We start from the raw sequence: 27,654 nt of genomic DNA, 5'->3' as shown, positions 1-27,654 counted from the left end.
GAATGTTCAGGTATGTGGATATAATGGGAGCATACTGTAACGTGATTATAATTAAGAAAAGCAAAACCTAATCAATTATTTTGTAATCTGTCTGGCAGGGGAAGAAAGGAGCCGCCCATTAACAGAAAGATGATGATGTGTACGGGATCTAAAATGGAATCCAAAGAGGAAGACTGGACTGTGTATCTCCAACATCATCCAGAGGAAAAGACTAACCTTAACCTTACAGTAGAGACCAGGTGTCAGGTTTGATTCCTGCAATAACTTGTTTTCCTATGCAGTCTTTCTCATAGTCTTTCTCGCTAGTTATGGCTGTTCTTGCATAACTGGAGAAACAGGGTTAATAACTAGCTATAAACACAGGTTCTTCCCTTATGTGAACATTTCCACTGGGTGACTGCATCCAGTTTCATGGCTTACAATAACAGGTATAAGCTAATGTCGTCCAGCTTTCCATTTCAGTCCCGACATCTCCTTTGAGCTCCTGCCTTGTACATGCAATGGCCCTCCTAACATCTTCTCATGGATCTCGAATAGGCGGCTTCCTATACCACAAATAGAACTCCTTCTTGTTCACTGTTGGTCTTTTGTATAGCTCATGCGTGAAATAACATATATTAAACTGCTTTCTAAGTTACAAAATGATGGTCAAGTAGGACTGATTTTTCTCTCCCCCAAACTCTTAGTTTATTCTAATAGACTTTCAATTAATTGTTATTTCTCATTTATACTTTGTGCCAGAGTGCTCCTTCTCAAGTAGAAATCTGATCATGTCACTCCCTGTGTAAAATCCCTCAATGCTTACTCATTCTTTCCTTGGGATGAACTCTAATCTCTTTAGCACTATAAACCAGCTACTGTCTTCCTCTTTAGCTTATCTCTGCTAGTTACATATGAACATATTCCAACTATAGTGAGTTACTTGGCATGTCTCACAGCTCCATAACTGTTATCAAAATCCTCACATGCTGTCTCAGAGTTTAGAGTTTACTCCTAGAGCACACTTTTGAATTATCTCACCTCTGGTCCACCTCTTTTGCTATGGCCCACTGCCCTCTCTTTAGTTTCTTCCCTCCCTCTACTTGTTTCCTTAGATTTCCTCAATTTTAAATTTTGTTTGGCTTATCAGATTTAATCCATTTTTATAGCTCATGTGTCAATTTATCAACTAATTTTAGTACTTTCTTGTATTTCAAAATTTACTTAAAAAAAGCAACTTCAATTAAACTGTAAATTTTCCTGAACATCAGCTTGTTAAATTTATTAACAAGGGCTCCTCCTTTGTTGCTTTGTTAGTTGAGTCCTGTTTAACTACAGTCTGTTATATTACAAAGAACAGGAAATAAAAACTTACATTGAGAAAAGCCGAAGAAGCCACTCTACCAGCTGCTACAATAAAATCCATAATAAGCATTGTGGCACCAGGCAAACCAAGTGAAAAAAACTGAGGTGAGCAGTGCTTGATGATTGTATTGACAATATCCTTAGGAGTAAGAAAAGAAGGGGAAAAGAATATCATAAATTAATCTTGGGTATCAGCTAATCAATATCCTTAAAAATAGATAACATATGAAACAGTAAAATAGGCAATTACTATACATTGCCTAATTGGAAAGACTGATTTTAAATCTTCTAAATAATCCATGCTTAGTATTATATTCTGTCAAAGGAAAGTAAACTTAAAACACATTTGTTTAACTGACATCAATATAGCATTCTCCCCCCCACACGAGAGAGCAAACTGGAAGGCTCTTTGCTTCAGAGGGTTGAAAATATAAGGCCTACGTAGCATAAAACTGAACTGCAGAGTGGTTCCTTCTCTCATCTACTTGCTTCCATGTGAGATCTCTGATCTCTTAAGTTTCATGACCTATTATGTGGCAACTGGAGGAATTCTCCTTATTAGATAAACTGAAGTCCTTTGATGACAAATATCTAGCCTCAGAAATACAGACCAAGGCATTTTTGAGGGAGTATTCTTTTTTTTTTTTTAAGATTTTATTTATTTATTCGACAGAGAGAGACAACACAAGCAGGGGGAGTGGGAGAGGGAGAAGCAGGGCTTCCTGCTGAGCAGGGAGCCCGATGCGGGGCTCGATCCCAGGACCCTGGGATCATGACCTGAGCTGAAGGCAGATGCTTAACAACTGAGCCACCCAGGTGCCCCATTGAGGGAGTATTCTTTTTTTTTTTTTTTTTAAAGATTTTATTTATTTATTTGATAGAGAGAGTGAGAGAGCACAAGCAGGGGGAACAGTAGAGGGAGAGGGAGAAGCAGGCTCCCCGCCAAGCAGGGAGCTTGATGCAGGGCTCGATCCCAGGACCGTGGGATCATGACCTGAGCCGAAGGCAGACGCTTAACCATCTGAGCCACCCAGGCGCCCCTGAGGGAGTATTCTTAACTTGGTTATTCATTCACTTTGCCTTTGGAATTCAACATGAGGATGCAGTGTTTTATGCTGTATTACTCAATCTGATTCATCCTAAACAAAAGGTCTCTCTGTCAAGTAATTAAAGGTGTCATTTTGTTTGGGACATGTTTATAAGGTAGTACATTGTAAGTACTATTTCAAATTAATGTGAGAAGTATTTTCATTTTTCGGGAAGAGAGATATAATTACCTCTTTTGATATTAGTTTAATGTTCTTTAAATGAACTGCAAGTGAAATTTAACCACATTATGATTAAAATATTTCATTACCATGACTTATAACCTCCCATGGATTTTTTTTTTTTTTTTTAATTTTATGGCCAGGATCAAGACTCCTGAATAATGTTCTAGAATCATATTTATGATTGGCTAATGTAATGACTGCACTGATACAAATGCCAAGTCAATAGAACTGTCACTATGCTAATATAATCTATGGAAATAAGAAAATATGATGTGCTAACTAACTCTTAGAGTGGAAAAAACCTCTGACTGTTGCATGACTAGATAAACAAATCCATATGCCTCGAGTGCCAATTATTAAGTAACAATTACAAAATGCCCAAGAATAAGTACATTAGGACATCAAAAAAACATGTCTGTCTAAGCAAAAGATGGCTTAATATCTTAAAAAAGCAAACTAGTTATTTTAACATCAGAGGAAAGATACATTTAATAAACAAGTTGATCCCCTAACTGTAACAGCTTTTCAACTACGTTTCAAGAACAAATGAGGTTACAAAACAGAAGAAACTTGTAAATAAAATGACTACATAAAAAGAGTATTTTTAATTTTAGACCTTAAAAGTTAAGAGTTAAACAATCAAGAATCAAAGATAAATTTATAAAGCAATTGGTTAGAAAGTATATATTTACCTGATCAATATGAAGTAATCCACAATGCATTATATTGTAGAAATGTGTTAGAAAATCTCTGTTTGGAGAAACATCTTGTCTTCTTTTCATTGTATTACAGATAAGTTTGTAAGCATGTAATTTACCTTGTTTATATTTATCAGTCAACATGGTTGCCTACAATTTAAAAATGTTGGTTTTAATACTCAAAAACAAATACTGTTTAATTGAATATAGCAAGCAATATATTGTTTTCATTTATTTCTATGTTGGCCCAATTTCTTAATGAATCAATTAGGATTACTGAAACTACTATTACTATTAAAATGAAACAACACAGGTATGAAGAACCACATACTGTTTCATTTAGGAAAATGTACCAAACATATCAAATAATACTCAAAAGAATTAAATCTTTTTTTTTAAAGATTTTATTTATTTATTTGACAGAGAGAGCAAGAGAGCACAAACAGAGGGAGCTTTAGAGGGAGAGGGAAAAGCAGGCTCTCTGCTGAGCAGGGAGCCGGATGGGGGGCTCAATCCAAGGACCCTGGGATCATGACCTGAGCCAAAAGCAGACATTTAGCCGACTGAGTCACCCAGGTGCCCCAAGAATTAAATCTTTAAAAATATACAGCACATTCTGACACAAATTTGAGATTTACACTTCACTTAAATATAAAAGAAACATAATTCTATATACTTTTGTTTTATTACATAAGTAAAAATGATGCACCTGTATAATAATTTTGCTATGCCCATTCTCCTCTCTATATAACCCCCAATGACTAGTTAAAAACTAACTGTTCTAGAAGACTATACAAAAGCTAAAGAATCTATCAAATGTTTAAAACTGATTACATCGTATTTACTAAATGAACCTTTTAAATTAATGTTTTATATATTAAGCATACCTTGAAGAGCCAAGGTGTAAGAATTCTCAGTGGAGGAATCAAAACTGGTGGTGAAGGGGAGGTCAGGTTATCAGTTGAAATGCCAAGGTTATCTCTAATCTGTAATTTTCAAATAAAATGCAACAAACCAATAAAAGTGTTCTTCCAGTTTGTTTTACCTTAAACTTGAGTTCAATTCCAGTTCCTATCACTAATTATGTATTTAAACATGGATAAGTAACTTCACCTTGCTAGGAACCAGTTTATAGTAAGGGGGTGGTGGGTGGCAATGAGATCTAAGGCTTCTACTTCTTAACACTTTTCTTTCTTTCCCTTTTTTTTATTTTTTATTTTTTACCTTAGCTAGATTTTGCCAAAGTTCACAGAGGTAATCAAAAACTTGAGCATGTATTTCGGGATCCATAATAGCGTTGACATCTCCCAAAATGCCTAGCATTCTTCGCCACATTACAGTAGCAACATCAGCATGCCATCCTGTGAGTGTACCCCCTGCCATCACACTACAACATTCAGATGGAAACTCACTGATTTCTGTAGAAAAAAATACACTAGTGTCAGTAATTTTTCTAAAGAATTGGTCACAAAAATACAAAGGAGTCAAAATAACAAACTTAAATGTCTACAAAAGTGAATTCTTAAAATGTCAATATGCATTAGTGTTATTTTTTCCTGATAAGATCAAAACCTCACCAGTTCACAATTCCTTATTATGGCAGTAATTACTTATTCAATACCACCTGTACTAGGATTTACCTAAGGAGGAAATGATGCACATACTAGATAGAGAAATTTATAATTGATATAAAGATCATATTTATAAGTACATACTCCCTCTTTCATCAAATGGCTACTTCAGGTTATAGCATCAATTAATAGAAAATCTCAGGCTGAAGGCAGTTCCTATAGGAAGTCTTCATAAGCCTGTTTCTTTGTACTTACAACTTCCAAAGAAATATATTTCACAATTAAGTCAGGCCTAGCATTAAAAGGGATATCACAATGACATGGGAAAATTAACATTTTTACTAAAACTTAAACATAATCTAAAATTCTATAATGATATTTTTGTTTAATAAAATTGGCAAGATTATATGTAAGAAATATAGGTAACCTTGAATCCTAGCCTCATTTCTGTCATTAATTATGTGACTCTGTACAAATTACTTAATAACCTTCCTAAGGCTACACTTCCTCACTGTAAAATAGATGGTTTAGCTAGATATCATTATAGATCTTCTCCAGCTTAAGAAACATCCATTATTCTATTCAGTGTATATAATGGAAAAGGCAAAATAATTACTAAGTTAGTAAAGATTATTCCTACTTGATAATATCCCAGTGTGCTCATAATTTACAAGTTCACTGTAACTATATGTAAGTCCTTTACTCCTCATGTTTGACTTTTTTCTCTTTCCACATAAAGTGTATAATAACTGATTGTATTATCAAAAAGTTACCAAATTGTCTTTCACAATAATAAAAAATAAGAGTCTGGTGTAAACCAATGAAGTAAAACAAAAAACACTGCAGTTTTAACCATCACTGTTAATATCTCCCTACTCTACAGAACCTTCATTATATAGTGATAAATCAACTGATTTGTCTCTAACTTATCCCTCTCAAAAACAAAATTTTAAATAATTTAAATAATAAGATCTCCTAACACTGATGCTCTGAAAGGAAAAATGGCAAATATCTAATTTCCAAATATTGCCTAGGTCATCTGGAGTCTGAAGAACAGAATGGTGGAGCTTCTCATCAAGCTGCAGATCTTTCTGTTCCATGTGATCCATATTCAATGTGGAAGGAGAAGGTGTCTGTGACCTGGATCCCAGAGCCGAATGGATGGGAGAAGCACTTTCTGAACCTGTAAAGACAATTTCATAAAAATTACCATAAAGAGGCTATTCAACACACTCTACCTAAGATGTAATGCTTAAAACTCCAATAAAACACAACTGAACAGCATCAAAGGATAAAACAGGTTATAAATTGGCCAAAGAGGTAAATAAAATCATAATACAGTACAAGATTTTGTATCTAGGGGTCTCATTTGCTTTCTTCCATGGGACGCATCTGGAATCAGAACTGGACATACCAGTTCATAGAAGCCATCAGTGAGAGTGAGAATCAATGTCTACTCCCATTCCTGGTCCAGCTACAGAAACTCTAGGACCCACTGCTACTCTATTTCACTTACTTCAGACTTGGAGCAATTCAAGAGAAGAGGACCTTGCTCACTGTGGCTCACTGTGGCTCTTTATATGCTATCATTGCTGGCCTGGTGTCCAGTGGTCCCTGGTGGTCCCCAGTCTTCAGTCTCTCCCCCACCACACACACACATTCCCTCCTTCCCAATCCATTCTTCGTAAGGCAGCAAAAAAATTAAAAATCTAATCTGATGGTACGCCCTCATTTAAAATCCTTCTATGGATTTTATGGCTCTTTACTGGCCACAGCATAAGCCCAAACTTCTTAGTGTGTGGTTTTCCAGTCTTTCTGTAACTTTCTTACAGCTCCATAATTCCCCTAGTACTTTTAAGTTCTAGTCATAGAAAGTAAACTGCTGGTATTTATCAGAATATGTAGTATACCTCTGGCCTTTTCCACATGTTTTTCCTTTGCATGGACCCCTTATCCTGTTCTTATAGGTCTGGTTAACTTTTTATTTTTCAGGTTTCACCTTAGACAGTCCTTCCTGAGAAGCCTACCCAGCACTGATGTATCCAGGGTAAATAAGTAGCCTCCACTATTTGCACTTGTCCCCCACCTTATACCACTTATCACACTGACCTGAAACTGCTCAGTTTCAAATACCTTCACTAGTGCACATACTCTGTAAGAACAGGGATTGAGTCTGTGTTACATACTGATGCATTGCCAGTACCTGGTACAGTGTCTGGCACAGAGCAGAAGCTCCTGTTAAATTATGTATAGCATAAATTAATACTATATTGAACAATTTGTGGTGGTTGTATGGGAGTGCTACTAGTACCAAGCAAGCCCCTAAAATATTAGGTCTTTCCAACAAAAAATCAATAAAGAAAGATCAGCCTTAAATGACACATTAGACCAGATGGACTTAACTGATATGTACAGAACAATCCATCCAAAGCAGCAGAATACATATTCTTCTCAAGTGCACATGGAACATTCTCCAGGAGAGATCACATATTAGGTCACACAACAAGTTTCAATAAATTCTACAAGACTGGAATCATATCAAGCATCTTTTCTGACCACAACACTATGAAGCTAGAAATCGACTACCAGAAGAAAACCAGAAAAACTATAAATATATGGAGACTAAACATGTTACTAAATAACTACAGGGTGGGGCGCCTGGGTGGCTCAGTTGGTTAAGCGACTGCCTTCGGCTCAGGTCATGATCCTGGAGTCCCTGGATCGAGTCCCGCATCGGGCTCCCTGCTCGGCAGGGAGTCTGCTTCTCCCTCTGACCCTCCTCCCTCTCATGCTCTCTGTCTCTCATTCTCTCTCTCTCTCTCAAAAAAAAAATAAATAAATAAATAACTACAGGGTGAATGAAAAATTAAAGGAAAAAAATATCGAGAAACAAATGAAAACAGAAATATGACATACCAAAATCTATGGAATGCAGCAAAAATGGTTCTAAGAGGGAATTTCATAGCAATACAGGCCTGCCTCAAGAAAAATCTCAAACAATTTAACTTCACACCTAGGGAAACTAGGGAAAAAAAGAACAAACAAAGCCCAAAGTTAGTAGGCGGAAAGAAATAATAAAGATCAGAGCAGAAATTAATGAAACAGAGACTAAAAAGACAATAAAGAAGACCAATGAAACTAAGAATATTCAACGCCCTCTACCTAAGACGTAATGCTTAAAACTCCAATAAAACACAACTGAACAGCATTAAGGATAAAACACGTTGTAAATTGGCCAAAGAGGTAAATAAAATCATAATACAGTACAAGATTTTGTATCTAGGGGTCTCACTTGATTGATAAAAAATAAGAGTCTGGTGTAAACCAATGAAATAAAACAAAAAACACTGCAGTTTTAACCATCACTGTTAATATCTCCCTATTCTATAGAACCTTCATTATATAGTGATAAATCAACTGATTTGTCTCTAACTTATCCCTCTCAAAAACAAAATTTTAAATAATTTAAATAATAAGATCTCCTAACACTGATGCTCTGAAAGGAAAAATGGCAAATATCTAATTTCCAAATATTGCCTAGGTCATCTGGAGTCTGAAGAACAGAATGGTGGAGCTTCTCATCAAGCTGCAGATCTTTCTGTTCTATAGAATATAGAAGCAGGATACATCTATAATATATATAGATAATCCTGTTCAGATAAAAATGACAATCCTTTACCTAGACCCACAAGAAGAAAAAAGAGCTCAAATAAAGTCAGAAATGAAAGGGCATTACAACCAATACCACAGAAATACAAAGGATCATAAGAAGACTACTATGAACAATTATACGCCAACAAATTGGTCAACCTAGAAGAAATGGATAAATTCCTAGAAATGTACAATCTTTCCAGATTGAATCATGAAGAAACAGAAATCTGAATAGACCAATCACTAGTAAGGAGACTGAATTAGTAATCAAAAACCTCCTTAAAAAACCAAAATTCCAGGACCACCTGGCTTCACTGGTGAATTCTATGAAACATTCAAAGGTGTCTATGTCTGCCACTCCCCCTGCTTGTGCTCCCACTCTCTCTGACAAATAAATAAAATCTTAAAAAAAAAAAAAAAAAAAGAAGTCTTAACACCTATCCCTCTCAAACTCTTCCAAAAAATCGAAGATAGGAAAACTTCCAAACTCATTTTATGATGCCAGTGTTACTCCCATACCAAAACACCACAAAAGAAAATTAGAGGCCACTATCCCTAATGAACATTGATGCAAAAATCCTCAACAAAATATTAGCAAACTGAGTTCAACAACACATAAAAACAATCATATACCATGATCAAGTGGGATTTATTCCAGGGAGACAAAGATGGTTTAACATCCACAAATCAACCAATGTGCTACACCACATTAACAAAAGGAAAGATAAAAATCATATGATTATTTCACTAGATGCAGAAAGTATGTGACAAAATTCAACACCCATTTATGATAAAAAGTCTCAACAAGCTGGGTATAAAGGGAATGTACCTCAATATAATATTAAAGGCCATATATGACAAACCAGCATCTAGTATCATATTGAATGGTGAAAACTTGAAAGCTTGCCCACTATCCCCACTTTTATTCAACATAGTATTGGAAGTCCTAGCTACAGCAATTAGGTTAAGAAAAAGAAATAATAGGTACACAAATTGGAAAGGAAGAATTAAAACTGTCAGTATATGTTGACCACATGATACTACATATAGAAAACCTTGACGATTCCACCAAAAAACTGTTAGAATAAATGAATTCAGTAAAACTGCAGGATACAAAATTAATACGTAAAAACTCTGCTGTGTTTCTGTACACTAATAATGAACCATAAACAATCCCATTTATAATATCAAAAAGAATAAAATACCTAGGAATAAATTTAACCAAGGAGGTGAAAGATCTATACAGTGAAAACTATGAGACACTGATGAAAGAAACTGAAGAAGACACAAATAAATGGAAAGATATTCCATGCTCATGAGTTGGAAGAATTAATATTGTTAAAATGTCCATACCACCCAATACAATGTACAGGTTCAATGCAATTCCTATCAAAATACCAATAGCATTTTTCACAGAACTAGAACAAATAATTTTAAAATTTGTATGGAACAACAAAAGACTGAACAGCCAAAACAATTTTGAGAAAGAAAAACAAAGCTGGAGGTATCCTGCTCCCTATTTCAAATTATACTACAAAGCTGTAGTAATTAAAACAGTGTGGTATTGGTATAAAAACAGACACAGAGATCAACAGAACAGAGAGCCTAGAAAAAACCCATGCATATATGGTCAATTAATTTACAATAAAGGAGGGTAAAATATACAATGGAGAAAGGATACTCTCTTCAATAAATGGTATTGGGAAAACTGGACAGCTATATGTGAAAGGATGAAACTGGACCACTATCTTATACCATACACAAAAATCAACTCAAAATGGATTGAAGACCTGAAAACATAAAACTCCTAGAAGAAAACATAGGCACTAAGCTCCTTCACATTGGTCTTAGTGATATTTTTTAGATGTCTCTTCAGGCAAAGGAAACAAAGGCAAAACCAAAAACAAGTGGGACTATATCAAACTAAAAAGCCTCTACACAGTGAAGAAAACCATCAACAAAACAAAAAGGGAACCTACTAAATTGAAGCAGTATTTCCAAATCATATATCTGGATAAGGGCCTAATATATATATATGAAGAAATATATAAAGACCCATAGAACTCAATAAATATATAATACATAAATGAATATATATATGAAGAAATAAAGAAATATATAAATATATAAAGATCCATAGAACTCAATAAATATATAATATATAAAATATATAAAGAACTCCTATAACTCAATAACAAAAAACAATCCAATTAAAAAATGGGCAAAGGATCTGAATAGATATTTTTCAGAAGAAGACACAGAGATGTGTCAAGAGGCACATGAAAAGATGCTCAACATCACTAAACATCAGGGAAATGTAAATCAAAACCACAATGAGATATCACCTTACACCTGTCAAAATGACTATTATCAGAAAGATAAAAAAATAACAAGTGTTGGTGAGGAAGTGGAGAGAAGGAAACCCTTGTGCACTGTTGGTGGGAATGCAAACTGGTGTAGCCACTGTGGAACAAACAGTACAGAGGTTCCTCAAAAAATTAAAAATAGAACTACCATATGCTCTAGTAACTCCACTACTGGGTATATATCTAAAGAAAACAAAAACACTAATTCAAAGAGGTCTGCATCCCTGTGTTCACTGCAGCATTATTTACAATAGCCAAGGTATGGAAGCAACCTAAGTGTCCGCTGAAGGATGAATGGATAAAGAAGATGTGGTTTTTATATACAATGGAATACTATTCAGCCACAAAAAAGAATGAAATCTTGCCATTTGTGACAACATGGATGGACTTGGAGGGTATTATGCTAAGTGAAATAAGTTAGACAGAAAAAGACAAATACCATATGATTTCATTTATATGTGGAATCTAAAAAACAAAACAAAACAAAACCCAGACCCACAGATACGGAGAACTGACTGGTGGTTGTCATGACAAAGGGGAGGGCGATGTGGAATGGGAGAAGAATTAAGAAGTAAAAACTTCTAGGGGCACCAGGATGGCTCAGGTCAGGATCCTGGGGTCCTGGGACTGAGTCCTGCCTCGGGCTCCCTGCTCAAGCGGGGAGTCTGCTTCTTTCTCTCCCTCTACCCCGCCCCCTGCTCGTGCTCTTTCACTCTCTCTCAAATAAAAAAGTAAAAGCTAAAAAAAACCCCAAAAAACTGGAATGGATAACCACCCATCAAAGGGCATCAAACTACAGTGAGAACCAGAGTAAATTTGGATCATACAGTGGAATCCCTAATCTATGGGCTACCAGCTGCTCAGGATCCCTCTGGTCACTACCCGAATCTTGCAATAATGTGACCCCGCATTTCAGGACTGAATTTCTTAGATCCTACTCATCATATATTTGACCACATAAAAAATTTGCTGAAAAGCATAATTTACTGTATAAATATAGAATATTAGTATATTGATAAATAGGCCTTCTATTAGGCAGTATTCTCTACAGTTTCTATAATAAATATTTTGTCAAAAATCTATAAAAATCTGGGCTGACTCTGAAAGTGAAAAGAAGATAGTACTTCTCAACTATTTTTTGGTTATCTATTTAAAAACTGCTACAGGAAATGCAGTGATGGAAACATATATACAATTTTGTACACAATATTAGGAGTTCAGCTAGTCCGCTGAAACTTACCATGTAGACTCCAGGTCAAGAAACTCTTACATTAATGCATTTTTTTCCTCCATTGTTACATACTGATGAATGAAAACATAATATTTAAACTCTAATAAGTAATACTTAAAACCTATCAAATAAAATCCTAAACAGATTCTTTGGTGGCTTAAAAAATGCACTTAAGGAAGACATTCCCTTGAGTAACTTTACCAGTAACCGTTGCAACTTCAGCGGAGAAAGCTTGCTGATTAAGACTGCTTGTTTCAGAATCTATCTGAAGTGTGGTTAGACTAGCCACTTCCTGTTCTTCAGCACTCTGATGATGGCCAGAACCTGAATCCACATCAGCAGAGGATGTAATCCCAGCATCAGCCCCAAAGCCAAAATCTAAAGGAAGAAGAAATGCTAGTCACCGAAGTCTCAACTACAAAAGAAAAGTATTTACAAAAGAGACAAAGCAGGGTGCCTGGGTGGCTCAGTCAGTTAAGCGTCTGCCTTAGGCTCAGGTCATGATGCCTGTGTCCTGGGATCAAGCCCTGAGTCAGGCTCCCTCCTCAGCAGGAAGTCTGCTTCCCGCTCTGCCCCTGCCTCCCCCCCACTCGTGCTCTCTCCTCTCCCTCTCTCAAATAAATAAAATCTTTTAAAAAAAGAGAGACAAAGCTACTTCAGCAAAATGATTAAACATTAACATGCCCCTTAAATCTATTCTATTTACATACCTCTCAGACAAGTGCAAATAATGTTAACAGTTTGCAGTTTATAATTAGAAACACATTTTTAAAGGTTCTCATAGCTTATTACTAAAAACAATAAGGACAAAAACCAGACACATATGATGTATCATCACAATTCTTATCCAGGTTTTCTGATAGCTGGTAATATGCTTTTCAAGAACTTTATAATCTCTAGCACAGGTATATATAATAAAAATGGCACATATGTGGTAAAAACCATTATTGTCTTAAATCACATATTCCGTTCTGAGATCATAGTAGTATATAATCCATGAAAGCAGTAAACATGTTTCTCTAATGCATCTCCCAGCTCTTCACTAATTTGGTTCCCAAGGTTTTCGTGTTCTTTTTTTAAATTTTGGTACTCTTCACTGCCAAGTGTAACCCAGAATTATAGCAGAAAAGCTATGTGGGAGTGACACACCACCAAGATAGTGGTTCTATCTAGTGATAGATAACTAGATAGTGGTTCCCAAATCACCAACTCATAGCTATGATTGTTCTTTATTCTAATGTCAAGCCCACTCTAATTTTTTTTTTCCTTTCTTTATGTTTGGTCTTAAAATATCATTTGTTTTATGAAAGGACAGTGGTTTTTGTTTTTTCAGTGGCTTTAGTTTGGTGAAATAGAGTGGTCCTGACTTGAATTCCCTAAAACTTCCTTTGGAATTTCACTGAAAAATGAAATCAAAGTATGTGGGAACCCTTGTCTAGTAACATTAGAGAAGAAGGTGATGGTTACATAATCCATAAGTCAGTCTCAAACAGAAAACAATCAACAAAAAAAACCATATCGCTCAAATAGAAAAAGATACTTGCTGTCAAATTTTCGGCCATCATATTGGAAAGCGCTGAAAGAATCCGAATGACTATCAGAGCTGATAAGATCACTGCTCCCTGCACTGGCAGGAGAAGTCCATTCAGAGGGCACACCTGGGTCATCAACAGGGCGCATCTGGTTTTGCTTATTTAGAATATCAGGGAGGTCTTTGGGAATTTCAAGACTGCCTGGACTACTTCCTCTTCTTGTCATAGTCTAAAAATTCAAGAAACATCTCACTATTAAAAAAACTTATTCTCATTAAACATCTGAAATCTTGAATTTCCAAGACAATTACCACAATAAAAGTTGAGATTTAGGGTCTGAAGTTGGAGGAGGTAAAACCGAACATCTATGTAACTGTATGGAGCCATAACCTGAATTACTGTTGGTTTGTCTAAAGTAGAGATCCAGTTATGATATGGTGTTGGGCCTAAGACTCTTTAAGCCTCAAAAGGATCCATGGGGTGAAGTTAAGAGAGTAGGAAGAGCAAAGTATTCAAATAGAAAAAGCAGCAGCAAATAGTAGAGACAGTGGAGGGAGGAAGGAATGATGGCAAAGAGGTTATTCTATAATGATTATATATAATGATTCTATTATTTTTTCCCATTCAAGGAAAAAAACTAAACTAAAAATAAAAGGGAAATGTAATGGAGCTACAGACATTCACAAGTTCAAATCCAAATGGAGGGGCCCCTGAGTGGCTCAGTTGGTTGAGCATCTGACTCTTGATTTTGGCTCATGTCATGATCTCAGGATCCTGGAATTGAGCCCCGTGTCGGGCTCTGTGGTCAGCAGGAGGTCTGTTTGAGATTCTCTCTCTCCTCCCTTTGCCCCTCCACCCCCCTAAATAAAAACCTTTTTAAAAAAATCCAGTGGAATGTGACCATTTAAAAAAAGCAATTCCACATATATTTATCTTTCCTTAACAATTAAAAGCATTGGGCGCCTGGGTGGCTCAGTTGGTTAAGCGACTGCCTTCGGCTCAGGTCATGATCCTGAAGTCCCAGGATCGAGTCCCGCATCGGGCTCCCTGCTCGGCAGGGAGTCTGCTTCTCCCTCTGACCCTTCCCCCTCTCATGCTCTCTATCTCATTCTCTCTCAAATAAATAAATAAAATCTTAAAAAAAAAAAAAAACAATTAAAAGCATTATTAGGGGTAAAATTGCTTCTATTCTCATTCTGCCATAATTCTAATAAAACAAAGGTAACTTTAAAATCTATTCTGAAGTTATCTGTAATGAATAAGCAATCAATATTTATGTTATCAAACTTATGGGAGTTGGGTCAGAAGACTTCTCTTGTTATCTTTCTTGCTAAGGGTCAGCAGTGGGCAGGAAGGTAACCTATGAGCAAAGGCAAAACACAGAGGGAAGACTCAGAAGGTAGGGGCTTATACCTAAGTGGTTAAACAAATAGGTATTCTAATCTTTTATCCTGGTCCAAATTATAAGCCTATTTGTTTTATGTCTTTAAATAAAAAATATTATAAAAGTATAATTTAAAATCTTAATTCAAAAAAGGGGTAAGTTTTAGAGGAAGATTATTCTGAATAAAAATTTACAAACACACACACACACACACACACACAGGTATATATCTTTTAGCTTTAGCTTCTCTAGTCTCCTTGCTAAACCAAATAAATAAAATAAAACAACACTTACTGAGGCATTACCACTTCGAAGCCGTTCTGCTATAAACTCATCCATCAGATCAGGAACATTAGCATTGCTGCTGCCAATATCACTATTAAGAGGGGGCAGTTTTGGGCTCATGTCCTCTTTATTGACTAAAAATAAATAAATAACTATATATAGTGAGAAAAGACTTAACTGCATTTCCTGAATTTGAAACAAACAAAAACAACCCAAAACAAATCACCTATGCCATATCAATTATTTGCCAAACATGCATTTATGAATAATTTCTCTCCTTTTAGATTTAATTTTAGGAATTAGTAAATTGGTATTTATTTTATTTAACTAAGCAGATGTTAGTCAATCTTCAGTATAACCTTAAACAGCAAGAAAGCTTATAGATAAGCACTAGTTGGAGTTAGGTTAATATTGCCTATAAAGAAACAGGTATATTTATCTTTCTTCCTGCCTCTATGCTTCTATTTAGAGCTTTAATAACTTAGAATTCCATTCTTCCCAAGGAATATTTACAAGGAATCTATCCCTTGAATCTATGTACATCTCAGTGGGATATAAATGCATTTAAGTTTAGATAAATAAAAAATCTGTAATTGTGACACAATGTCATTTCTGTTCACTACAAAGTCTTAATATTATTGCTTTAAGAAAAAAGAGGTTTATTTTCACAAAGGTTTTTCTGTAAAAAGAAAACCCAAAAAGTTATTTTGATTTCTTCATGACTACATTAACAAGAAAGTTTTAAACTTGGGAGAAAAACTTATAGAACATAAGATATTTATTTGACTATTATGCTGTTGAAGAGTTAATTTCTCCACAATTAAAAGAAAACCAGCATTGCTTATATTCCTAATGAACTAAAAAGCATTTCAGGTTAAGAAAATACACTGGTCAAGAGTTCACTGCGAAATACCATTATCTTTGTATTACTGGCCAGGCTTTGCTAAGCTGTCGAATACTGCCCTCAAGTGGCATTAATGGCTCAATGCAAGATGCATTATACAGCATTCTGTTAATCATGCTAACAAAAACCATGTTAAACAAACAAAATCAAAACCTACCTTACTGCTGAAAGTTAATTTTCTATATCTGTAAAGTTATTTTAAATTTGAATCAAGATAAGAGAAGACAGTTACCATAATCTTGCCTTCTGTAATCTGTCCATAGAGGTTCCATATTTAAATCATGACTGGCTATCATGAAACCTTTATGCACATCTAAAATCTCAGAAAAAAAGAAAAGTACTGGTAAGTGTTTTAAGGACTTGCATTCTATACAAATGAATGCAAAACTAAAAAGCCTACAACTTGTTTTGAAATGGCTTACATGAAAAGTAACTAAATCCACTTTGAGATTTAAGAAATAATTTCTCCTTCAGTGATAACTAAAAATGTTGGTGCTGGTTGTAGGACCTTGATTTCCATTATGTTACATAATATCAAAATAATTTTCTTCCAAGAAAAAAGAAAAACCAAGTAAATCAGCAATAAAAATAATGAACTCAATTAGATATAGCCAGTGCCCTTTTAAATATAAACTATAAGGAGGCAGGGGGAGAAGGTATTCCAACTACCGAGTAAACTTAATTTCATGGCTCATTGTAGTACATACTCAGAAAAATATTTGATTTCAATAGTCTCTGAAAGGTCACTAAAATTTTCCTGTATCTTCCTCTTTCCTATCTTCTTCAGCAGCAAAGAGGTTTAACTAAATGCCTGGGGAAATTAGTAATTTAAATAAACATTTTATGCTGGGAAAAATACAGCTGGGAAAAGGCGCATGCATAACCAAACAGAGAGAAAGCAGTGACCATCCCAAAGCTTTTTGATTGCTTATAGCTTGCTTCAGTTGCATTAAGCCAAACTGGTGCTGTCTTTCTCCTTTTGCGCTCTGCACACTGTTAGTGCTCACCTGCAGCTTTCCTTCCAAAATAGCCCATTACATGACTGTACAGATCCCTCAGTGGAGCCTCTGGTGGCATTCTGTTCTGCCTCTGTGGGGAAACATTTGCCTTCGGCTTCGAAAGAGCATGGACAACAGTTTTATAAACGCCACCCAGGGAGCCCTGCGGTAGTCCTGCCTCCTGACTGGATGACCTAACAGTACTACGGCTACCTAACTGACTACTTGCAATTCCTTCTTTCGGTAATAGAGTGGTGGGAACCTCTGTAGAGTCCTTCACTGTTTTACTTCCTGATGCTGTACCAACGGTATCGAGAGGCCTGTACACACCAGGTTTTACTAACTCTGTAAAACCATCTGAGCTGGTATGGGGGTTGCTGGCGCCGCTAGTGCTGCTATTACTACTACTACTACTAAAGCCACCAAGTCTCCGCAGTCTCATCTTCCATGGGGCCTCTTTGTTTTCCAGAGGATTATAAAACTGAACTGACTCAGTAGATGGTCTAAAAGTAACATGAACAGTATTTCGTTTTTTAGTACCAATTTTCATGATTTTGGCTCTATGAGTTACTGTTTCAGACAAGCTCCTTTTAGTTGGAGAAAGCTTGCTAGTGTTTGCAACATGAGGCAGTCTGTGGTTAACAGGTGTTTTTAGTGTAGTTTTCTTGGCATGCATAACATGTGGGACAGTGATTTTGTCATTAATTTGCACACCCTTAACCTTTTCGACTAGTGTTATATCTACACAGGCATTGAATTCTGTGGCTGGCTGTCTATACAGGTGTTTCCTTTTTTCTTTATCACAAGGGCTACCTGAATTAGGTTCTGATGATTGTTTATCACTGTTTAGTTCCTTAGATTTTTCATAAGTTTTTGTTCTCACAAAACTGTCTAACTGGCTAGGTGCAATACTACCCATGAAGACAGCTGAGCTTGGTTCTTTTTGAAACTGAATGTTTTCAGGAGTCCCAACAAAAGAGGCCGTATGTTCTGATTTACTTTCTTCGTCTACGTATTCTAATTTATCTAAAGATGATCGTTCATCCTTATTTACTGCAATAATCACTTCCTCAGAAGCTGCATCTTTACCTAACTCATTTTTACTATGATTTTCCTGGTTTTCCTTAAAATATTCTTTCAGGGAGGAAAGAAGATCGTCATCTCCTTCAAGGTCAATGTACTGGATCTGTTCAAAAGCTGAATCTGCAAGTTCTACTGGATCTATTAAGTGACAAAGATGGTCATATATGCTATCACCAACTTCCAGAGAAGACTCTCTACTATGAGTATCAGTGATGTGGCTTTCAGTGGATCTAGTTATTGAAGAAGCCTCTGTGGAACTCTGCAAGCTTGGTGCATGACGGGATGAACTGTCAATGACAGGAACTGCACCTTTGGCTCGTTCAACAGTGAATGGTTCCAAGATGTCAGAAGTGCTGCTACTTCGAGGCAATGGCTGCTCCTCATTCAAAGCACCAAAAACTTCATTTCCAGTGTCCTCACTTTGTGAAAAATGTCTGACTCTAGTTGGGCGGGGAAGTATCTGAGCATCATCAATATCTGTAAAAAAGAAAAATTATGAAGAGTAGGAACTATATGAACATGAAAAAAACAGTATTAATTTCAACCATACCCTAAGCATATGCTTAAAGTAAAAAAAAATTCTGAGATTTTTTGGTAAGCTCAATGAAATAAAATCTATTAAAAATAGAAATCTGTTTTTAAATAATGATGGGCACAAGCCAATATAGCATGTAGTGAATTAGAAAACTATCAGAATACATTTTAAAAATGTTAACATGCATAGTAACAGTAAGGTGATGAAACATTTGGAAGTGCAGTTAAAGATAGAGCTGTGCCAATAAATAAAGCAATTTAAACTTGCTATTCAATTTTTCCTGTTTAAGTTCCAAGCAGAAAAAGTAGATCTGAACACAGAAAGCTGATTTAACTATTCTGCTGTAGAATCTGAAAGGGTCTCATAAATTCTCATTTCTTCCTTACCACACAAGAGGCATCTTTTCTTCAAATCTTGCCTATTTGTTTGATCACATATTAGAAATGGAAATCTCCACCCTCTTCCAAAAGTTCTCTTTGTTAGGAAACTATTTATCTGTTCTACTGAGCTGTTTTGCTTTATTTTTTATAGCATTAATATCTATTTACCCTATCAAATAAAATACAGTGTTAAAAAATTGTGGGTTTTTTTTTTTCCCATTTCTCACAAACACCATTTAATCTACTAGGAAGAAACCTTCTCTGCCTATCATTGGCCCTTACCATTAAACAAACATCAAACTTAAAAACTGTATCTAGGTCGGGGCGCCTGGGTGGCTCAGTCGTTAAGCGTCTGCCTTCGGCTCAGGTCATGATCCCAGGGTCCTGGGATTGAGCCCCGCATCGGGCTCCCTGCTCCGCGGGAAGCCTGCTTCTCCCTCTCCCACTCCCCCTGCGTGTGTTCCCTCTCTCGCTGTGTCTTTCTCTGTCAAATAAATAAAATCTTTAAAAAAAAAAAAAAACTGTATCTAGGTCTTTCGGGGTACCTGAGTGGCTCAGTAGGTTAAGTGTCCAACTCTCGATTTCGGCTCAGGTCATGATCTCAGGGTCCTGGGACCGAGCCTACACTGGGCTCCATGCTCAGCAGGGAGTCTGCTTGGGATTCTCTCCCTCTCCCTCCATCCTTCCCCCTGCTTGTGCATGCATGCACACTCTCTCTAAATAAAATCTTAAAAAAAACCCAAAAACTAAACGTATCTATGTCTTCTTACATCTCTAAGAATCACAAATTTTAGAGTCAAAATGGACATCACAGATTATCTAATTTAATTCTCTTACTGAGGAAATGGAGGCCCAAAGAGATGAAACCATAAAGTATGAGAAGCAGGCTTAGTGTTCCATGTCACCGCATTGCTTTCGCTGCTAAGTGTATGGTAAATCCTCAAAAATATTTATGAAATTGAAAATCACAAGTTGAAATACTATTAAACTATATATATATGCAAATTAGAAATTTTAGAATTAAAATACAGTGCCTATGAATCCATCTTGGCCTTTACATTACCAGGAAATAAGTTAAAAAAAATTTGTTTGTAAGCCAGCAAAATATAATGAAAAAAGGACAAAGAATCAAAAAGTCAGATGTTATTAATCATTAGGCTTATAATGCAATAATGGAAAATGAGAAGGTTTAGATCCAGAGTAAAACGGTGACTTATCCAAGATCACAAATTAACTTATTGATGGTGCTAGGTCTAGAACTTAAGTTTTCTTACTCCAGACTCTGAGACCAGTGTTCTCATTTATAAAATGGGGACAGTAATTCAAAATATTTTTGGGATTCATGCTATGAATAAAAAGGAGGCTGGTCCTTCTGCTATTTTATCTGTATCAACTTCTTTGTACGAGGTCCACAAGGAGTCACTTTATACATAGATTCAGAACAAGGGAAGTTTGTTTTATGATAAGATTCCACTATATTCCTAAAGATATACATTTAGATTCCAAGCACAGGTCAAATACACAATACCGCCAGAAGTTAAGACTATTAAATTATTTTAAGTTGAGGGGAATATTCTAAAAATGACACTGGCTTCTTCTTCACACACTCCATTTAGAAATTCTTTTAAATGAAAAGTGAAACATTTCCTCAGAAACTAAACATTTATGCATTTATACCCATTATTTACTACTGCAGCAGATAACTAATGCTTCTTTGTCTGTCTTAATGAATATAAGTACTTTGGTTTTATTTTATCTTCCATAATAGATCATAAGAACTTCTGCCTAGGGGCACCTGATGGCTCAGTCATTAAGCATCTGCCTTTGGCTCAGGTCCCAGGGTCCTGGGATCGAGGCCCACATCGGGCTCCCTGCTCGGCGGGAAGCCTGCTTCTCCCTTTCCCACTCCCCCTGCTTGTGTTCCCTCTCTCACTGTCTCTCTCTCTGTCAAATAAATAAATAAAATCTTAAAAAAAAAAAAAAGAACCTCGGCCTAGAGGACAGAGATTATTTTTAAAATGCACTCCAAGTTTCTTTCCACAAAATATCCTAATAGGACTTAGCAAAGGATAAAAACTATCTAATTTTCTATAAAAAAATCTTAAAAATTATATAGTTGAGACTGTTCCAATTCAAAATCAAAATTTTAAAATCTTATTAAAAGCTAATGTTATTGGGCGCCTGGGTGGCTCAGTCGGTTAAGCGTTGGACTTCGGCTCAGGTCATGATCTCAGGGTCCTCCCATGTTAGGCTCCTTACTCAGGGGGAGCCTGCTTCTCTCTCTCCCTCTGCCTGCCGCTCCCCTTGCATATGCTCTCTCTCTCTCTCTGTCAAATAAATAAATTAAAATCTTAAAAAAAGGTAATGTTATGATTCTAGCAAATATGTGAACTTCAGAAAAGTAGAATATTAGTTTTTAAATTTTAAGTTCCTTTATTGACATTTCATAATTTTTCTATTCTAAACAAGCCAGTAAAGATTACTGTGAAGTTCTCTTAAGAATTTCTTCTCAACCCAGTCCTCGCCTTGCATAATTATAAAATTTAACCACTATTTCAGTCTGTTTTTTCCCTAAACTTTTTTTTATCACATATGAATATCCAATACTTTCATGCAAGTTTAAGAGGACAAGAGCTTTAAAAATATATATGTATTTTTCTACCAATGATGCACTGCTTGAGAACTTAAGTTTAAATTTAAACAAAAAAACCCCCAATATTTAAGCTTTAAATACAGTTCTTACATGGGCATATAAGAATAGTAACTGTATAGGGCGCCTGGGTGGCTCAGTTGGTTAAGCGACTGCCTTCGGCTCAGGTCATGATCCCAGAGTCCTGGGATCGAGTCCCACATCGGGCTCCCGGCTCAGCGGGGAGCCTGCTTCTCCCTCTGACCCTCTCCCCTCTCATGCTGTTTCTCTCTCTCTCTCTCTCTCTCTCAAATAAATAAATAAAATCTTTAAAAAAAAATTTTTTTTTTAAAAGAATAGTAACTGTATAACATCAAAGAAGAAAATAATTCCTGACAGGAAACCAATGTCAGCACTTAAGCATAACTGACTGAGCAAGCCTTAAATTTAAAGAAATGCCTGTATATCTGAATTCTGTTAAGGACAAAAAGACTAAATGACAGCTAAACCATATAGTCTTTTCTACATGCTAGGCACTGTTCCAAGATATTACATATATTAACTCATTTAATCCTCACAACAACACTGTGAAGTAGGTGTTGTTATCCCCATTTTATAGATGAAGAAACTATTTAAGTGACTTGTCTGAGGTTACACAGCTAGAAAGTTGAGAGGTGAGATTTGAGGGCAAAAATTAGTCCATGTTCTAAGTATCCTGAATAATATATGTCATATATTCATCAAATAATTCATTAATTTTTTTAAATTGACAAAAATTAATTGTATTAAGAAATTATAAAGCAGCATAATGATTTATCTCTATAAAGATAAGAATCTTAGAAATCAAAGTTTTGTCAAATACAAACACAAGTAAATGATACAGAAGAAAACAACGGACATACTTTGTATTGGATTGATGAAAATAACAGTGGCTTTAGGTTTAAACAAAAATGGGTCTTCAAAACAATGCTGCTTATATTTTACCTTGAAAAACAGTAGCCTCTAATTAAATTATTTTAATCTAAAGTATCAGTAAACATTAAATGAGCAAACCAAGAAAAAAGTTTTTTAACAAATTTTAAAAAACTTTTGACATTGATAAAATGCTTCCTATAGAGCCTACAAAGAGAAATGTCAAGTTTTATCTCTGGATTTCCTTAATGATGTTTAGTATGAAAGTGTTGGAATGGATTAGTTTTCCTTTCCTGAATATTCTGTTTCAAAGAAAAGTTTTCTTTGCTATTTTGAATGATAAGCTGTAAATTAAAGTGTAATATTAGCTTGCAATGTGTAAAAAAATTTCTTTCCACTAGAATTATGTTTCCTCAGGATTTTTTTTGTATTAATATCACAATATCTCCATTGCTTGAAGTAAGTCGTCACATAGTGGAGGCTTAGTACACTAACGCTGGTAGAAGGATAGCATGTTTTTTATATTAAAAATTTGTAGCTGCTAATTCATAAAATACCAAGCTAGTTCCTCAGGAAAATAAATCTCTTAAGTTATAACACTAACATACCACTAGAAAATTTTAATAATTTTAGAAAACAGGTACAGAGTCAAGTGCCAAATCCCTTTTACCCAACGTTAAATTCTATTCTCGATCAATCATAAACACTAGCTATCAGCAATACTTTTAAAGCTCCTGAATTCATAAATATCATTTATATTAGTTTACAAAGAAGTTCATGCCATTTTAAAGCTGAAGTTTTTTCCTGGATTTACCTAAAGGAAATGACAATGTCTTTTATGTAATTAAAAAATGTTTTTGCCTATTTAGGCAACATGGCAATGTACTTTCAAGGGAAGAACCACAGAGCATCCATATTTCTAATATTATTACTAAAAGAGTCTAGTAAAAACTCTTTTTAAGACCGGATGTTCAATTTACAGGTAATTCAAAGCAGTATCTACATCACTGAAATCATGGAAAAACTGTTTATGCTGATGTTTTGTTACAACTGTGAGTCTTATTGCTTATATTTTGGTCACTGACAGTGTAAAGAAATGCTACTGATTTTTCTAAATTATTCTTACACTGGCAACTTTGCTGAACTTTATAGATTCTAATAGATTTATCAACTTGGTTTTCCCTGTCATTAAATCAGGAAGGCTCCTTCTGATGCCCCAATCTCATAATTCTCTTGCTTAGAGAAGTTAATAAAGGAATTTTAACTCACATACAAAAAAATTGAAAGCAACAAATCAACTTCAAATAATTAATTTTAATTTAGACCACTAAAATTTAAACCACTAAACTATCTTCTACTCTTTCATCTTTCTAATATTGTTTCCTTTACTCTTAAAATTTGGAAATAGACAACCAATACATTTTTTATGTTAAGAAAATTGCACTGTTTTGTTTATGAACATGTTATATAATGCCATTTTAAGTTAGCTTCAAGTTTTCAGATGTACTTAAAAAAAAACACAAATTATTTCAGCAAAAACAAAACAAATCTGATTTGGAATTACGCTAGAACCAGCAGATTATAGGTAGAAAATCTGTAAAAGATTACTATCACATATTGATGATAAGAAAGAAATTCCTTGGTTGTGTAAAGAAGGGCCGGCCTACTTGTTTGGTTGGAGGTGGAAAATTCTCCTCCTGATTAGGCAGAATTTAGGAACAGGATGGGCCATGAGAGATAACATTTTCTTTCTCCTGATACTCAGAAAATAGAAGTAGAAAGATCAAAATATTTTGCTCTACAGAGCTCAATTCAAGTAATGAAGCACTGTTAAATAATATTAGCAGCCTATGTAATATGGCCTAGATAGACTAGAGTCTAACAGCAAGTATGACAAACCAGTGAGCAATTGAGAACTAGTTCAAAGAAAGTACATCTGTAAACTTAATTTCCAGGTGAGACACCTACACTACTTAATCAGAAAATAATAAGAAACAGTTGGAAAAGTATAAACAAAGTCAGGTGCCCACCCTGCTTATGTTTTTTTACACTGCTTCTTTCATTAAAGTATTATTTTGGGCAATAAAAGCTAATTTGCTAAAGAACAATTACTGAGATTTCTGGCTTCTCTGTAATCCATTTATCAGGAAAAGAAAGACTGTTTAGCCTAGCCTACCAAATGTTTATAAGTATAAGCTAGTTTAGGAATAAGGGACAGGGAGAGCATGCTTGCCTAGACACCTGTATTACTTGTAAAGCTTTAAAAAATAATGTTAGATGCTTGTGCAACCCCCAGCATATTACATCAAAACCTGGGGCAGATGCCTGGGAAAAAATATTTCAATTGTTACACATGAGTCTATTGTTAAGAACTAATGAGACATGTAGGGCAAATGCCTTTGAACTAGACCCCCAGCTTAAGGAAAACTCTTCAAGGATATTCAGCTATTCAAATAGTTTGGTCTGTATAAAGCTATAAATAGCATAAATAGCATCACACTGTAGGTAGAATGGACATCTAAACAAGAATACTGGAGGCTAAAAAAAAAAGGGCTGGACAGAAATAGGGTGCTTTAAAATCTGATGTCCAGGGGCGCCTGGATGGCTCAGTCGGTTAAGCGTTTGCCTTTGGCTCAGGTCATGATCCCAGGGTCCTGGGATCGAGCCCCACATCAGACTCCCCGCTCAGCGGGAAGCTTGCTTCTTCCTCTCCCACTCCCCCTGCTTGTGTTCCCTCTCTCACTGTCTCTCTCTCTCTCTAATAAATAAAATCTTTAAAAAAAAAAAAATCTGATGGTCCATTTTTAAAAATCTTAATGTTAAAAGAAAAAAAGGAATTAAACAGTTTCCTTTTACCCTCATAAGTATTCAAGAGTATCAGGTAAGTATTTTTCCAGAGAACTCTATTTCTAACCAAAAGCTAGAGTGACTGTATGAGTATTTTGTTTTTTGGTGAAGCTGTTACAGAAACCTCTGCTCCTGATCTTAAATGATGTGCCTAGGAAATATTTCTCTGAGTTCATTTAGCCTGCTCATATGATGAAGAGACCTAAAACTATGAAAAATTTCTTCCTTTGCAGTTCATTTGCCTTATTAATTCTCTCTATACATTAAACTATTCTACAGTAAAATTTACTCAAACCTTGGAAGGAAACATGCAAATAGTTTGGTTGAGAATCTAAGACTGGCAGTTTTCTTTTTAAAATTTAGCACTATTTAAAAAAAAACTCTCTCATAAAACTTCTTTTTCCTTTCCCTAACTCTCCCCCTCACAGTCTCATCTTCCCCCTCATCCCCCTCAATGCACCTAACACCTGAAGAAGCAAACGCTAGGCCTTCAATTTGCCTCCAACAATAAGGGACAATGAAAAAATCCAACAATCCAGATTTCTACTAAATAAGCTTGTATAAGAATAATCCTATCCAATTTTCACAGCTAATTTTTAGAATTATGAGGTTACTTCACTGTCTTGCGAATTTGTTCTCTCTGGAACCATAATGCTATAGAATGTCAATGTGTGTACTTGGAAAAGTTCTCCATACTTAAATAAGTTTGAAAAATAAACAGTTGTGGGAGGGGGGTATGTGTTTGTGTGTCTCTTTTTTAAAACTGGACTTCTGGGGACCTTCAATATATTGATATACACTATAAATCTTTAATCCATTCGATACTTATTAACATCACCCGGGAAGTGCTGTAAATTTATACAACTGCATGGCAAATGCTGAATTCATTCACAAGTCACTTCTCAGGAAAGAAGAGTTTTTGCTGCTACTTTTTATGTTCCTTGCCTCTTTTAAGTTTTTTTTTTAACATTTTTATTTATTTATTTTATTGTTCTGTTAATCATCATACATTACATCATTAGTTTTTGATGTAGTGTTCCATGATTCATTGTTTGCATATAACACCCAGTGCTCCATGCAGAACGTGCCCTCTTTAATACCCATCACCAGGCTAACCCATCCCCCCACCCCGCTCCCCTCTAAAACCCTCAGTTTGTTTCTCAGAGTCCATAGTCTCTCATGGTTTAAGTCTTTAAAAGAAAAATGGTTTTTACTAAAAATAACCAAGTCTAATTATGCTTTTATGTCTTATATGTACACATGCACAAAAACTGGAAGCAACTGTAAGTTACCAATAAATAAGCACTGGTTTGGAGGAATATGTATATTTTTCATATACTTTTCTACATAATCCTATTTTCTAAAATTAACATTATTTTGATAACCAGATATAAAGTTTGTTTTGATTTACTGACTGATATCTCACCATTATCTCTTAAATCTATCACAGAATGCATGTTACCCCAAATAAAGGAAATAAAAACAACAAACAGAACTGCCACTTAGAAAATTCCTTCCATTCTTCCTAAAATACCTTCCCCATTAAGTCATTAAAAGGAAATCTTTCTGAATTATGTATTTACAGTGAAGCAAGGATTCTGAAATAGGCACTTACCCTAGTTAAGGCACTCCCTTACAACATTTTAAAGGGAACACCTCACCTTTATTTTAGCTTTTAAAAAATATTTCAGCACTTAACATGTGTATTTGCCAAAATATTATTTAAGTTGCAGACAAGAAATTTTGTAAAGCCCCTAAGATTCTGAGAAAAAAATAAATTTTCCTGACAGTTTTAACACAGCAGGGGAGTATTTGATCCAAACATTTAAGAATTAGTGGTCATGGCGGGGTGGGCCTGGTGGCTCACATGGTTAGGCTTCTGCCTTCCTTTGGCTCAGGTCATGATCCCAGGACCCTGGGATCAAGCCCTGCATAGTGTTGGGCTCCCTGCTCAGCAGGGAGTCTGCTTCTCCTGCTCCCTCTGCCCGCCCCCGCCCCCCGGTTTGTGCACGCTCTCTCTCTCATAAATATTA

The 27,654-nt window shown here is 35.5% G+C and overlaps 1 protein-coding gene across 7 annotated transcripts in view; it reads right to left on the bottom strand.

The window, feature by feature from the left end:
* The window catches only part of LOC118002836 (ral GTPase-activating protein subunit alpha-1), a 252,275-nt gene that overhangs the window by 122,421 nt on the left and 102,200 nt on the right, over positions 1-27,654 (bottom strand). For 4 of the 7 annotated variants that reach the window (XM_034993443.1, XM_034993440.1, XM_034993439.1 and 1 more), the window contains 9 exons: positions 17,245-18,795; positions 15,343-15,467; positions 13,677-13,893; positions 12,334-12,510; positions 5,915-6,067; positions 4,538-4,731; positions 4,201-4,299; positions 3,308-3,463; positions 1,355-1,483 (listed from right to left, as the gene is read on the bottom strand). In XM_034993443.1, the coding sequence (XP_034849334.1) occupies positions 1,355-1,483; positions 3,308-3,463; positions 4,201-4,299; positions 4,538-4,731; positions 5,915-6,067; positions 12,334-12,510; positions 13,677-13,893; positions 15,343-15,467; positions 17,245-18,795 (2,801 nt within the window). The remainder of the gene's footprint in view (positions 1-1,354; positions 1,484-3,307; positions 3,464-4,200; positions 4,300-4,537; positions 4,732-5,914; positions 6,068-12,333; positions 12,511-13,676; positions 13,894-15,342; positions 15,468-17,244; positions 18,796-27,654) is intronic. The other 3 variants (XM_034993444.1, XM_034993445.1, XM_034993442.1) reach the window with 1 other exon arrangement.

This window comes from Mirounga leonina, unplaced genomic scaffold (assembly GCF_011800145.1).
Source record: "Mirounga leonina isolate KUSES-001 unplaced genomic scaffold, KU_Mleo_1.0 Mir_83, whole genome shotgun sequence".
Taxonomy (NCBI): Eukaryota; Metazoa; Chordata; class Mammalia; order Carnivora; family Phocidae; genus Mirounga; species Mirounga leonina.
This window is presented reverse-complemented; position numbering and strand designations above follow the sequence as displayed.